Raw genomic sequence first — 14,695 nt, 5'->3', positions numbered from 1 at the left:
CTTTTACTTATTCTTTTAATATAATGAAATATTCTGTCTTGATTTCTCGTAAAGTCATCAGCTTCTTTTAGCTCCATTCTACATCTGAAGGATTTGTTTTCCTCAGGGTTTTCTTATTCCTTTTTCCATATAACCATTTCTTCTTTTTAAAGCATTCTTCTCCTCAATGAATTTTTGAACTGTTTTATCCATTTGACCTATGCTGGTTTTTTAACATGTTATTTTCTTCAGCATTTTTTTGGATCTCCTTGACCAAGCTGCTGAATTCATTTTCATGTTTTTCCTGCATCTCTCTCATTTCTTTTCCCAATTTTTCTTCTATCTCCCTTACCTGATTTTAAAAATCTGTTTTGAGCTCTGTCAGAGCCTGAACCCAACTTCCATTTTTTCTTGCAGTCTTTAGATAGAGAAGCTTGTACTTCTTCATCTTCAGATTCAGTATTTTGAGCCTCCTTGGGATCATGGACAAAGTATTTGCCAATGGTTCAGTTCCTCTTTTCTCTGATTACTCATTTCCCCAGCCTGTGCCTGGTTTGGGGGTGTTTCCTGAGCTTTTGAATATTATTGGGACACCCCCAACAGGGACCTCAGTGTGTGAGGCTCTGACTGCTCTCCTGGTCTGTGAATGACCACAAGTGCACCTCTCCACCATGGGGCTGGGGGGGGGGGGGGTGGCCCTTTATTCTATGTGGGGGACCTAGACTGCGACCAGGATCTAAATGTGGTCAGAGCCCCAGAGTGCTGTGTCAGGGACAGAGGACAGACCTAGGAAATCTCCCTCCCCTACCTTCAATGGACCTAGCACTTAGGGCATAGTTGCCTGGAGGCTCCTGCTTGCTGGCTCCTGCTTCTGTTTCCTGAATCTGGACACACTGACTGCTGCAACTGCCCTGATGGCCTGGGCTTCAGAATCACTCTGGCAGAGGTCTCCCAGCTGATCCTCCAAGTTGTGCCTGGTGCTACCCAGGGTGCAAGTCAGGAAACTGCTTTTGCTGTCGAGAGCCAAGGCTCCCAGGCTCTCTGGAGCTATTCCTAGGAGATTGAAGTTTCTTTACTCTGGTGGGCTGCCCCTCTAACCCCATGGAATGGAGTTTTCTCACTCTTTTACAGGTTACCTTGGGCTGGAGAACTGCCTCACTGGATCTTTCTGTGGGTTCTGACTCTCAAAAATTTTTTAGAGTCATATTTTTGAAATATTTTGGAGAAAGCACCTAGGAGAGGCTTTTCTCCTACTGCCAACTTGGCTCCAACCCCCCCACAAACTCTCTTAACTGAATAACATACATATATATATATGAAAAATAATTATAAAATAATATTTGTTTCTTTTAAATTTACCAAACCTTAAATATATAAATAATATCTATTTATAGAATTTTTTAAGAATTCAATGGTATTGCCCTTGTCCAAAATATTTTTGGAAGTTTTATATCATAAATGCCTTCATACTTAATTTATAAGTTTTTTTGGGGGGGGGAGTGAAAAACAGTATGGAGGGGACCTGTAATTTCATGGTATTGCTTCCAGTGAATGAACTACATTTTAACAAATGATCAACAATTGTGTTTCAATTTCAAATCTTAAAGTACAGCTTGGTATGAAAAGAAGTTAACTATCACATGGGCAGCATGTTTGGAGGCATCAACAAGTATGATTTTCTTAGACTTGTGATAAAACTGGTGTAGGCATTCCTATTAAGAAATGCAATGATGGAGTCAATGGGCAAAAAGGGAATGTACTGGAGAAAAGAAAAAGACAAGTAGAATGGGCTAAGATTTGATGTAAAATAGTCAAGAAAAATTAGAGTGGAAGAGGGGGAAGGTAAGGGGAAATGAGTGAGCCTTTATTCTCACTGAAAATGGCTCAGAGAGGAAACAAAATGGCCACTTAAGAGGGTATAGAAAGCTTTTATTCTAGAGGACAAAGGAGAGAAAGAGGATGGGAGAAAGGGAACGGGGGGAGGGGAGGTGGGGTGTAGGTGATAGAGGAGAAGCCAGATGGTGGAAAAGGTTAATCAGATACAATACTTTTTTTTTGTTGTTTTTTGCAAGGTGGTGGGTTGGGCAACCTGCCCAGGTCTACATGACTGAGTGGTTGTTGGTTGTTTGAGGTGAGATCTGGACTTGGGTTCTCCTGGCACCAGGCCAGTGCTCTCTCCGATGCCCCACAACACACTTTTAAGGAGTTATGAAGTGAAAAGAGAGAGAGAATAGAGTAAATGGGAATGGGGAAAAATGGATGGAGGGAATTATAATTGGCAATAGCAACTGTGGGAAAAAATATGGAAGTAACTTCTCTGATGGGCTTATGATAAAGAATGCTATCCACCCCAGAGACAGAACTGATGGTATTGAACATAGACTGAAACACATTTTTTTTCTCATTCTTCCATTTTATTTCTCGTGAGGGTTTTTATTTTTGTAAGGGGGAGGGGCAATATGTTTACTTTTACAACAAGACTATTTTAGTAATGTGTAAATACATTAAAAATATAAATTTAGGGCGGCTAGGTGGTGCAGTGGATAAAGCACTGGCCCTCGAGTCAGGAGTACCTGGGTTCAAATCCGGTCTCAGACACTTAATAATTACCTAGCTGTGTGGCCTTGGGCAAGCCACTTGACCTCATTTGCCTTGCAAAAAAATATATAAATTTAAAGAAAAGAAGAAATTCAATGCTGACTAAATATATTTTCAATAGTTTATAGTTTTAAGGGTTTTCCTCTGAGAAGTAGAGTTTAGGGGTGGCTAGGTGGCACAGTGGATAGAGCACCAGCCCTGGAGTCAGGAGTACCTGAGTTCAAATCCAGCCTCAGATAATTAATAATTATCTAGATGTGTGGCCTTGGGCAATCCACTTAACCTCACTGCCTTGCAAAAACCTAAAAAAAAATTAAATGACTTGCTGAGGTTCACTTAGCCAGTATAATTCAGAGGCAAAATTTAAGCCCTAGTCAGCCTTCCATGATGGTTAACTATCTACACCATGCTCCTGTATGATTATAGCTGTGTCAGAAAAAACAATTCACAAATGTTTTTAATTAGACCTTTATTGTTGAAGGCATTTCCACATCTTTTGGAATAAGACAATGGCTTAACATGTAACATGTAGCTTCTGATTTGTCATTCAGTTGTGATCTGAATTAAAGCAAATTTTCTATATCAAGGGATTTATAGATTCTTGAGTGCAATATGAACAAAAGAACAAGTAAAGTTTCAGGTCTTGGTTTCTTGGTTTCTTCTTTTATTAAATATAGAATCACTGGGGTGGCAACAGAACTGACTTTCTCAGGAGCTCTCTCCAAAATATTTCCAAAATATTAAAATTAAGACTCTAAATTTTTGAGAGACAGAAAGATCCACTGAGATAATCCTCTAGCTCAAGGTAAATTGAAAGACCATGGGAAGGCTCTGTTCCACAGAGTTGGACGGGGTGGCAGAGCAGTCAAGATCACTGTGAGAAAGAGCTCCAGACTTCTGGGAACAGTTCACAGGGCACCTGGGTCCCTGGGAGCACTGGCTCCTGGTAGTAGAAGCAGTTTTTGATGTTCCCTCCATGTTTTATTCATGATTAAATTGAAGTGCCACTTTCATTAAACCATAACTAATCATTCCATCTGCCAGCACTTTCCCTATACAAAATTACCTTTGACCTTTTGCATTTACCTCTATTTGTAGATTTCCCCTAATAGGTTAAAACCTCCTTGAGGAAAGATTTTTTTTTCATTTTTTGACTTTGTATCCCTATCACCTATATTTTTGTATTAACTAGTACATGATATCTTCCACACAATAAACAGCAAAATACATATAGAGAGATCAAAAAATTATTTTGTAGAATCCTTATGCCTCAAACATCAACAATTTTCAGACTAGACTACCTCCTGATAAATGGTAAATATTGGAGGGATGTTCTTAGGCATTTAAAATATAAGCAAAAGAATAAAAAATGGAGCTAAACTAAGTATCTGTTATTTGGGAATCAGGATATTCTTGACTATATCATACCATCTCTATGGTTTGTGAGAATGTGGACTTATGAATGTTCCAAAAAAACGCTATAGAAAATCAGATCAAAATAACCAACATGCAAACTAGTCTAGCATCCTTCAAAAGTTTTTTCAGTGGATTAGGTATTTATTTTTCCAGGGAAAATATTTTGGACTTTTAGATGGGAATAATTAGAAACATTTAATTTTCAGAGAAATTTCCCTTTTATTCTATTTTGATAGAGCTAGAATATTCTAATGGAGTGATACCTATTATATAGGATTCATATTACAAAATTAATAAAATCTGGTAAGCTGACTTCTAGAATTTTTAGATGAAATAAAAGTATTTCATAGTCATCAAAGCAGGGGAATTTATGAATTTAACTTACAGTTACATCTTGGAGGAGGTGACCAGCCTTCAGAAGTACATCTTGCCTTGTTTCCAGTAATTGGTGGGTAATAACCTGCTTTGCAGTTGAATGAGATTTCATCATCTCCTCTATATTTATTTATCTGAGGGTGTATCTTCCCATTAGCCAGATATGGGGGATCACATGTGACTTCTAAAAGAAAATATGTGATTAGCTCAATCAAGGTACAGGAGCTACTATTTCATTAAAATTATGAAATCTACTCAACACTAAAATAAACAATGATTAAATCATGCTATATTCTAAAAAGTCAAATGAGTTCTAAAAATCAGAATATTAAACATAGATTACTAATTTCCATATCATTTGAATAGAGAAAATTAATTGATATTTCAGGACTTCAGAATCAGAATAAAGAATATCAATTTTTTCAAAACAAGAAAAATGGATGTTTTTAGCTTACTGGTGGTGATTTTTTTTAAATTTCAGAAGAATGGAAATTTAATTTAAGTTATATTAATGATAGAATTTCTCTATTTGCATCTCTTTCAATATCTCATCTGATCATGTTATATTCTGTTTAGACATGAGAGTGCTGGAGAATTTAGAAGTATTCTCACATGGTATAAGATGACCCCATATTCCAAACTTATACTGGCTGTACTTTTATGGTGCTCCCTTCCATTGTTCTCCATGTATGCTATGAATGCTTAGCTGTTTATCTTCTTTATCTCTTACCTACTAGTCAATTTTTTTTCTGCTAGAGTAACATAGAATAAATCTTTTCTTTCTTTTATGTGAGAATCATTCAAATATTAGGGGACAGCTGTCATATCATATTTTGGTCCTCTCTTCTACAAGCTTAAGATATTCAGATCTTTCTTCTGTACCTTTTATGACATAATTTGACTTCAACATTCTGTCCTTCTTTGGATGGTCCATTTATCACTAGGTCTTTTAAAATGTACAAATCAAAGATAATCAAAATATTGGTAATTCAGTCTTTCCAGTGAAGACCCCTATAAATACCTTGACCTGAGTAGTACAATATTTGTCATATTATAATCATTTTTCTGAAACCACATTACTTAGTAGGTTTAAATTTAGCTTGTGGTTAATTAAACGTGCCTGTCTTTTTTTTCAGATAACATGCTTCCCTCAAAATCTTATCCATCTTATACTTGTATTTTTTCTTAGACCTTGATATAGAATTTTATTAGATGTCACAGAGTGAGGGAAAATAAAAGAACCAAGAGTCTTGAGTTCTATTTCTGTCATTAAAGAACTGGGTGACTTTAGCAAAGTTCTTTAACCTCTCTAGCTCCAAGTTTCCTTAATGAAAAAATAAGAATAGATTATCTCTAAAGTCCTTTCCATTTCAGTGATTTATTACTGATAGAGACCATCTTACTAGTTTCAAACATATCAAGATACCATTCTGATAGGAGGAGGAAAGAATTCTCTAAAAAAACAACTAAACATGAAATTATTTGATTAAATAAATGTGATTTCATATAATAAAACAACAGCAAAATATGACCTTTGCATGACATATCTGGATTCCAACCATATTTAGTGCAAACAGCATCTCCTCTCTGGCTGTATGCAAAACCTGGGTTACATGTATATTGTAGCCGTTCATTTTCCTTGTAAATTGACTTTGCAGCTACCAGTTTCCCATTTTCAATTTTTGGTGCTTCACAGGAAATTTCTAAATAAAATGGATAAATTATCAAAATATTTTCAAATGAATACAAAAATATTGTTAAATGAAACATGATACATATGATACATGATATTATACATTATACATGAAACATGATACAATGATACATATTGGAAAGAAAAAATAGTATTTTAGCTGAACAAATTGAATTAAAACAAGTTGACAATGATTATTAAGGATAAATGTTCACCTTAAACCAGTTTGTCATCTTGAAACAAATAGTAGACAATAATATTTAAATGTGCATATTGTCTGCATTTTTAAATAAATTAGATTAAAACATGTATTGCCGGTATTACCACTAAAAGCAATATAAAATTTAAAAGTAGTGAAACATTTTTTGCTTGTAGCAAAATCTTTTTAAAGGAAAGAGGAAAAGGAATAGGGAGGAAATGAAAGAGGGAGACAGAGAAATTAAAGAGATTGATGAAGAGGGAAAAAGAGAGAGAGAGAGAGAGAGACAGACAGACAGACAGACAGACATTGAAAAATTCCCAGAGGGATAAAGAAAATTTGAAATGCCAAAAAAAAAGCTGACATTAAATTGATTACAATATCATTGGGCAGAAAAAGAATGTCCGGATTGTCATTCAAAAGTAAGAGTGATCTTCTGATAAATTGTTTCCTATTGTAGCTGTTAATGAATGGTAGAAAAATTATTGATATCTAGGACCAAAGTCTTACTGTCTTGACAAATACATATTTTTAGTGTTCTCTGTATCTTATACACTTAATTCAAGGAAATCCTAAATTACATGATAAGGAAAAGATGCAAAAGAAGTCAAATAAGTAAACCTTTCTTACCCACACATTGAGGTTCTTGTTCATTCCAATCACCACCTGTTGAGCAGTGTATTTCCCTGGAGCCCTTCAACTTAAAGCCTGGGTTACATTCAAACTGTACCACTTGGCCAAAAGTAAATTCCTGGTCTGGATCAAGTGAACTTACGACAATTCTTCCATTTTCTGGTTCTGTCACTGGTGAACACTTAACCACTAAAAACATAAACATACACTTATAGATGTACTTACATAATTTGTAATATCTATTATAAAAAGAAAATTTAATTCTACCAAAAATTGGTTTATTAAAATAATTATTTGAACATTTCAACTAAAGATTTTATGATTGGAATGAAAGCAATCAATGATGATTAGAAAAAAAATAAGGATACATGTTATTTTTGTAATCTTTATAAAACAAATATAGCCTTGAAGAATTGGTGAAAGACATAAAGGGGAAAAAATGATGTTACTTGCAGTCTCTTAGTAAATGGTTACTGATTGTTTACTCTTAATAATATAATTATAATTTAGAGAAAATATCACAGTTATCTATAATAATACAGTATCTTTTAGTAAATAGCTATTTAGCATATTCTTTAGCCTCATTTAAAAATATAAAATTATTTTCTTGCTATTTTTAAACTTGGATGCTGATGGAAAGATTTTGAGCAAAAAGAACTTAGATCAAATGTTACCTCTCATTTCTTTCTGTGTGACCTTTGGAGGCTACTTAATGTTTATGGACCACAGTTTCTTCATCTGCAAAATGAAGTGGTGGGTCTAAGTGTCCTCTAAGGTGTCTTTCAGGTTTAAAACTGTGATATATGCTAATTTTCAGTGTTCCTAAATGACCAAGGATAATGGTTTTACTCTGGTTGCCAGTTCTTTTAAGTGATTTAAAGTGACTGAAATACTAGTTATCTAAGGATTAATCACTTATTTATTATTGGCTATAAGCTCAAGTAATAGTGAATTTTATTTTAATGAAATATATAGCAAAAAGTTTATTTATTTATAGGAGTTTTAAGCACAAGAAAACTATTTATTAAAAATACTCATTGAATTCAATTTAAAATATGCTTTTCCATAGGGGGGCTAGGTGGCGCAGTGGTTGGAGCACCAACCCTGGAGTCAGGAGTACCTGAGTTCAAATCCGGCCTCAGACACTTTATAATTACCTAGCTGTGTAGCCTTGGGCAAGCCACTTAACCCCATTGCCTTGCCAAAAAACAAACAAACCCAAAGATGTGCTTATACAAATGTACCTTCACAGAAAGGAACATCATTGCTCCATCCATCTGCTTCACATACACGAAAATTAATTGGGCTTACCAGTTGATATCTGAAAATATAAAGCAATTGAAAGCAAGATCATGTGTATGTGTAGTTAGGGTACTACTGAAGCATCTTTTTAAAAATAACAATTAAATATTATCTACATTATTGTCAAACTCCTTTTTAGTGAAGATAAAATTCCACAGCTCAGTGATATAATAATAATAATATATTTATATAATATTTAAAAGTTTGCAAAGTACTTTAAAAATATCTTTATCCTCACAACAAGTCTGGAAGGTCAGTGTTATTATTATTATTTCTATTTTGCAGATTAGGGCTCTAAAGTAGAATAAGCTTGAGTGATTTGCACAGGGTCACCTCGCTTGCAAATACCTGAAATTAAATTTGAACTCAGGTCTTCCTGACTCCGGACTTATACTGTACCATGTAACTTAGAGCACTTCTTCAACAGCACATCTTGCAAACAATTCAATTCATACCACACCATTCTAAGCAATTGTCTGTGTTCTTGATAAATATCCATATAGTGTCCAGGCAAAATGAGTGGGGTGGAAGAATTAGGGTAGAATCAGAATCAGTGTGCTTGGGGCCTTTCAGGCCAGATCCCTTGACATTGTGATGCATGTGAAGTATGCAGGCTGTTAATCAGTTGTTAGTTCATTCTTGCTGAATAATTGGGCTACCTCCTATTCTATTCATACAACTTTCTGTGAAATTCTTTATGCCAATCACCCTATTTGTTGATAATAGCATTCCATTATGCTCCTCTTCATTTTCCTTTGGATGAATTACAATTTTAATTCTATCACAGAGCAGTACTAGACAAACATTGATTTCAAAAAAGAAAGGTTGATCTTTCTGGAAGTCATGGAAGAACTGAAAAATTTCCAAAGGAAATTCAACCTGTTCTCCTAATAAAGTTTGGGCCCATTTCTTTGTACTTTCTTCAGATCCTGTAAACTTCTTAAGGACAAAATCATTTAACTTCTGTCTTAATTTCCCAGTAGGTATTTAAGAAAAAAATTATCAGAAACTCCTATGCAAAATTATATGCTATGAAAACTCATAGTATAAAAGAAATACAGGAATACCTTCAAAATATAAATGGCTACTCTAACAGGAAAATAGAGATCTTACATAATTCAATTTTAGAAAAAGAAATTAAACTAGCTGTAATGGAAATGTTGATCCTGATAGATTCATGGATAATTCTATCAAATCTTCGAAGAACACACAAAAAAATTCTCAAAAACTAAAAATGTACCTTACCCCACTCCTTTAATGAAATATAGCTCTAATATATAAATAAGAAAGGATAAAATAGAACCAGACCAATATTATTAGTGAATATAGACTCAACAAATTTAAATACATTCTTGCCAAACAGATTGCTGTAAGTCATCAAAGTAATACATTATTATTAAGTTGGAATTATACTAGACTTGTAAGCATTGTTCAACAAGAAGAAAGTGATTACTATATTAATCATATTAAAAAACCAAAATCACCCAAAAAGCAAATTAAAGTTCATGCTGTTCTTTAACAAACACAGAAAAAGTCTGTGGCAAGGTACAAATTTAAGTTAAATAAAAAAACTTACAAAAGTATAAACATAGAGAAATCTTTTCTAATTCACAAAAAGCTATTTATAGAAATGCAAAAACAAGTATTAAATATAATAGAGAAATATTAGAAGCTTTGCCAATAAATAGAGCAGGAAAGCAAAAATTTTCATTACCCTCACTGTTATTTTACATAATTCTGCAAATATTAGCAATAAAGTAAAGGAGAGAAATAAAAACATAAAGATGAGAAATGAGGAGATAAAAATATTTTTTAATTGCTGATGACATTATGATTTACTTGGACAATTCTAAAAATCAGCAAAAAATACTGATTAATAGCTTCACCATAGTTTCAGGTCAATAGCATTTCTATATGATGATAGCAAGATCTAAGAGGCAATAATAGAAGGGAAAATTCTATTAAAATTGTTAAAAATGCGTAAAACATTAAAGGTTCAGTCCACAGAACACACAAAATGGTAATATAGATTCAACCACAAAGTGTTCCTTAAAGAAAAATAAAGTTACTTTTTAAATAGCTGAAGGAATATTCAGTTCATGGCTAGCCCAGGTCAAGATAATAAAATGACAGTACTGCCAAAGTTAATTTATAGTTTCAATGCTATGTCAATCAAATTATCAAAGGAACACTTTAGAGAACTTAATGAAATAGTAATTGAATTCATTTTGACAAATAAAATGAAGAAGGTTTTTTTTTTAGAATAGCACTTCTATGTCTCAACTCTGTTATTTATCATCAATCAACAAAACCACATTAGTATTAGTTTAGGAAAATTGAAAGGAAAATCAATGGAACATACTAGACATAGTAGAGTCAAAACACAATGGAACTCAATAATGCAATATTTAATAAACTGAAAAAATTATTGAACAAAGAACTACTTATTTCATAAAAATTGCTAAGAAAACTCAAAAGCAAACTAGCAAAAACCATGACAAGCAATAAATTATAAATAGGTATATAACTTTAATATTGAAGTTCATAACAGAAAAAAAAAAGAAAAAATAGATCATATAGTTTTCAAAGCTAAATGTAGGTGATATATTCCTAGCCAAACAAGGGATGGGGCAATTACAGAAGATTAAACTTTGATTACAAGGGACAGAAAAGTTTTTGCACAAACACTATGAACTTAAGAAGTAAAGAATACAAACACCTCCCACCCCACTCTCACATAAAGCAAACAAACAAAAAAAACCCAAAAACATTTTCATAAAAGATGTTGCCAAGGGATATGAATATAAGAAAAAAATGCAATCCTTTTACAAAATTATGAAAAATGATGCAATCCACTAATACTAAATGAATTTCAGATTAAAAGAAATCTGAACTTTAGACTTGCAATCTGCAAAATGACAAACGTGACAGAAATTAGGAATAGCCAATGTTGAAAGTTATTGGAGAGATAAATATACTAGTTATGAGTACATTGTTGCTACAGCTGTGAACAATTTCAAATATTTTGAAAAGTAATATGGAATTAAGAAAATAAAGTGAAATATATATATTGAACCCAAATCTTCCACAATTATGCTTGTATTACAAGGAGGCTATTGATGCGATGAAAATCATCAAAATATTCATAGCAGAACTTTTTGCAATAGGAAAGAATTTAAAACAATACCATTTAAGGAACACCTAAACAAAATTTGAATATAATGAAAATATGAAAATAATGGAATATTTTGCTGAAAGAAATGATCGATGTAAAGAAACATGACACAATCTATATGAGATGATGCAGGTTCCATAAAAAACTATTTACTATGAGTACAACAATGTAAATATAAAGAACCACACAAAAAAAACCCCAAAATATGAATATTCAAAGATTACAAGGGACAAATATGACAACAAAGGGACAAAAAAAACCCAATTCTAGCCTTTGCAGTGATAGGAGGGAAGTCAAGAAATATTGTATATACTTTCATTTTCAAATGTATATTGATCAAATTTTTATTTTTATTTTTTAATTTTAGAAATGTTATTTGTTCCATGGAGTAACTGTGGGAAGAAAAGAGAAATTACTGGAGAAAAATTCGGTGATCAAAAAATATACAGCAAAAAATTGATTTATTAAGACAAAACTAGAAAAAATGAATTAATTAGATCTTTATAAAAAGATAATTAGTATCAAAAATTGCCAATTAAAGTGAATCTACTAAAAATGAGGATGGTATCTTAGGGAAAAAACTAAATGTTTCTTTGCAACTTAATCTTAAAAAAGAAATTAATAATAATTAAAGTAACTGTTAAATCCACATTTTAAAATTTAGTTAATTCTAATAATCAAAGATTTATGAATATTGATTTTTGGTATAATTTTTTTTTAGATTTTTCAAGGCAATGGGGTTAAGTGGCTTGTCCAAAGCCACACGGCTAGGTAATTATCAAGTGTCTGAGGTCAAATTTGAACCCAGGTACTCCTGACTCCAGGCCGGTGCTCTATTCACTGTGCCACCTAGCTGCCCTGATTTTTGGTATAATTTCTTGTCAAATTCCTAAGATAGCTTGCTTGACTCACAGAGAGATGGGAAGAGGATAGATATTAGTATGAAGCAAGGATATTTGAGTGGGATCTAATTTAATAAGTGGTCAATTAATTATTGAATAGTTTCAGATTAGAACTACTTTTGCTATCCCACTCCATTTTGTAGGGAAGCATTATGATAGGGTAGAGGGTCATCTTAAGAGTCAGGAAGATCTGAGTTCAAGTCCTTGATTTCAACATAGAATATTTTTGTCTCTCCAAGAAAGTTCTTAAAATCCTGAGTGCCACAAGTAACTCTCTAAGATTATATGATACAGAATGAAGATCTATCTGCCCTCTCCAGGACTTTGTCTACCCTTGAAAATACAGTTACATCTAAACCAAAGAGATCATGGGTTCACACCAAAATTAGACTCAACTTCCTAATTGAAGGCACTCAGGTAATAAATTCTAGCATAGCTAGAACATCAGGTGTTTTACCTATAATCATTTACATTTCAGCATAATTTTTTTTGCTAATTTTCTTCTACAAATATTTTTTAAAAGCCTTATATAAACAATCTCATGTTAGAAATAAACAATGATTCTCTATTCACTCTCATAACATTGGTACCAGTATTTTAAAATTCTGTACACTTACCCTTCATTACATTTATATACAACCCGTGATCCAAATAGAAACTCAGTGTCTTCCAAAAGTTCAAAAGTTCCAAACTGAATATCTCCAGGATGACCACAGGGCTTTCCTAAAATAAAAAAGGTAAAATATCAAATGATGACGTGGTAAAAATGAAAATATCTTGTTTAATACTATTATTCAGTGAGATGGACAATTATACAGACTTCTGTTTTATGGTAGATTTACTAGAAATCAGTCTTTACAGAGAGAAAATATCCTTTGAATTTCTCTATTGTCAGATACAAAGTGTCTTATGGTAATTATTCTAAGCTTTTTTTTGCAACAATTTATTGAAATTGTTCTTTTTTAGGATAGCAACTTAAAAATTTAGTGTTCATATTTTTCAACTGTTGCATAGAATTTGCACTATGCATATTAGTTAAAAAAATTGCACAAAAGCAAAAGGTACTTACTCATGCATATTCTAGTTGGGTAAAGAGACTCCCATTTTCCATTCTTACATTCCATGACTATACTGCCAAGTGTTCTATATCCAGGTCGACATTTGTAACTAGCACGAGTACCTTCTGGATATACTGACTCAGACCATTTCCCTTGCAGAATTTCAGTAGGTTTTCTTGGAGGAGATTCATTACAGTCTGTGGCAGGGAAGGAGAGAGAAATGTCAAATTTGTTAACCAAAAATCAAAGAAATTAGTATTTTTAAACTGGAAGAGATCAAAGAGCTTCCTCCAATGTATTTAAATATAAGAAAATTGAGACACATAAAGATATAGTGAATTGTCCAGGTTCAAACAACAGTAGCCAAATAAGGACCCAGGTGATCCTTACATTAACTCACACAGTCATTAGTTAGAGCTTCTTCCAACATGATAGTGAGGATGAGAGCTAAAATATGTAAATATTTTTAACATTTGCAACTCAATTGATCTTCACAATAGGAAAATGCTATATTATTTTCATTTTATAAATGAGGAAACTGAGGATACATGGAGGTTAAGTAACTTGCTCATGGTCACAAAGTAAGTATCTGAAAGAGTTTGAGCTTAGATATCCTTTATTTAAAGTCTAGAATGCTAAACACTTATATTCTTCTTTTTATAAGAACAATTATACAATTAAATAACAGTAAAACTTTTATACACATATGCAGAATGCTCCACAGTATTTGAAGTCTTACATAAATGATTATGTAAAAATATTATTTGAATACATACTATAGTTGATATGTAATTAGATTGTGTACCATCATGCCTGTCAAATTAATTCAAATGATAAGGTAAGCAAATTGCTAATAATTATCCTCCTTTTACAGAAAAGAAAAGTGAGATAAATTGAGAGTAACTGATTTGCCCAGGGTCAAAACATGTAGTGTTGAGGCCAGTTTTGCACTCAACTCTTTCGGAGTCTAGATCTAGCACTATTTCCATTGTACCACCTTGCTGCCTCTAAGATGTCTACATTAAGATAACTGATGGACAACCATGGCAGTAATTACAGTTTAAGCAACAGTATTGATTACAGAGGATAAAGAGATAAAGAATTTCTAAAAATTTAATAAGATTCTCCAAATTAAATCAACATACATCTTGACATATTGGGACTCTAAGAAAAAAGACTGGAAAAATATAAAGATGATATTTATTTGAGAAAACAGCTCAGGAAGAAAGAATTAGAGAGTCAATGACTTGTAGAAAGCATAGCTACTTCTTGTCTTTATGCTAAGAATACTTTATCTGAAAATAATGCAGTAAACACTAATTAACAAACAAAAATGAAACATTATATTTTAATAGACAATAAAAA

The 14,695-nt window shown here is 32.6% G+C and overlaps 1 protein-coding gene across 1 annotated transcript in view; it reads right to left on the bottom strand.

The window, feature by feature from the left end:
- Positions 1–14,695, bottom strand: part of CFH (complement factor H) — a 90,411-nt gene that overhangs the window by 44,821 nt on the left and 30,895 nt on the right. The window contains exons 2-7 of the mRNA XM_074222276.1: positions 13,342–13,527; positions 12,890–12,995; positions 8,138–8,214; positions 6,891–7,082; positions 5,901–6,071; positions 4,379–4,552 (exon numbers count right to left, since the gene is read on the bottom strand). Coding sequence (XP_074078377.1) covers positions 4,379–4,552; positions 5,901–6,071; positions 6,891–7,082; positions 8,138–8,214; positions 12,890–12,995; positions 13,342–13,527 — 906 coding nt within the window. The remainder of the gene's footprint in view (positions 1–4,378; positions 4,553–5,900; positions 6,072–6,890; positions 7,083–8,137; positions 8,215–12,889; positions 12,996–13,341; positions 13,528–14,695) is intronic.

Source organism: Macrotis lagotis, chromosome 2 (assembly GCF_037893015.1).
Source record: "Macrotis lagotis isolate mMagLag1 chromosome 2, bilby.v1.9.chrom.fasta, whole genome shotgun sequence".
Taxonomy (NCBI): domain Eukaryota; kingdom Metazoa; phylum Chordata; class Mammalia; order Peramelemorphia; family Peramelidae; genus Macrotis; species Macrotis lagotis.
This window is presented reverse-complemented; position numbering and strand designations above follow the sequence as displayed.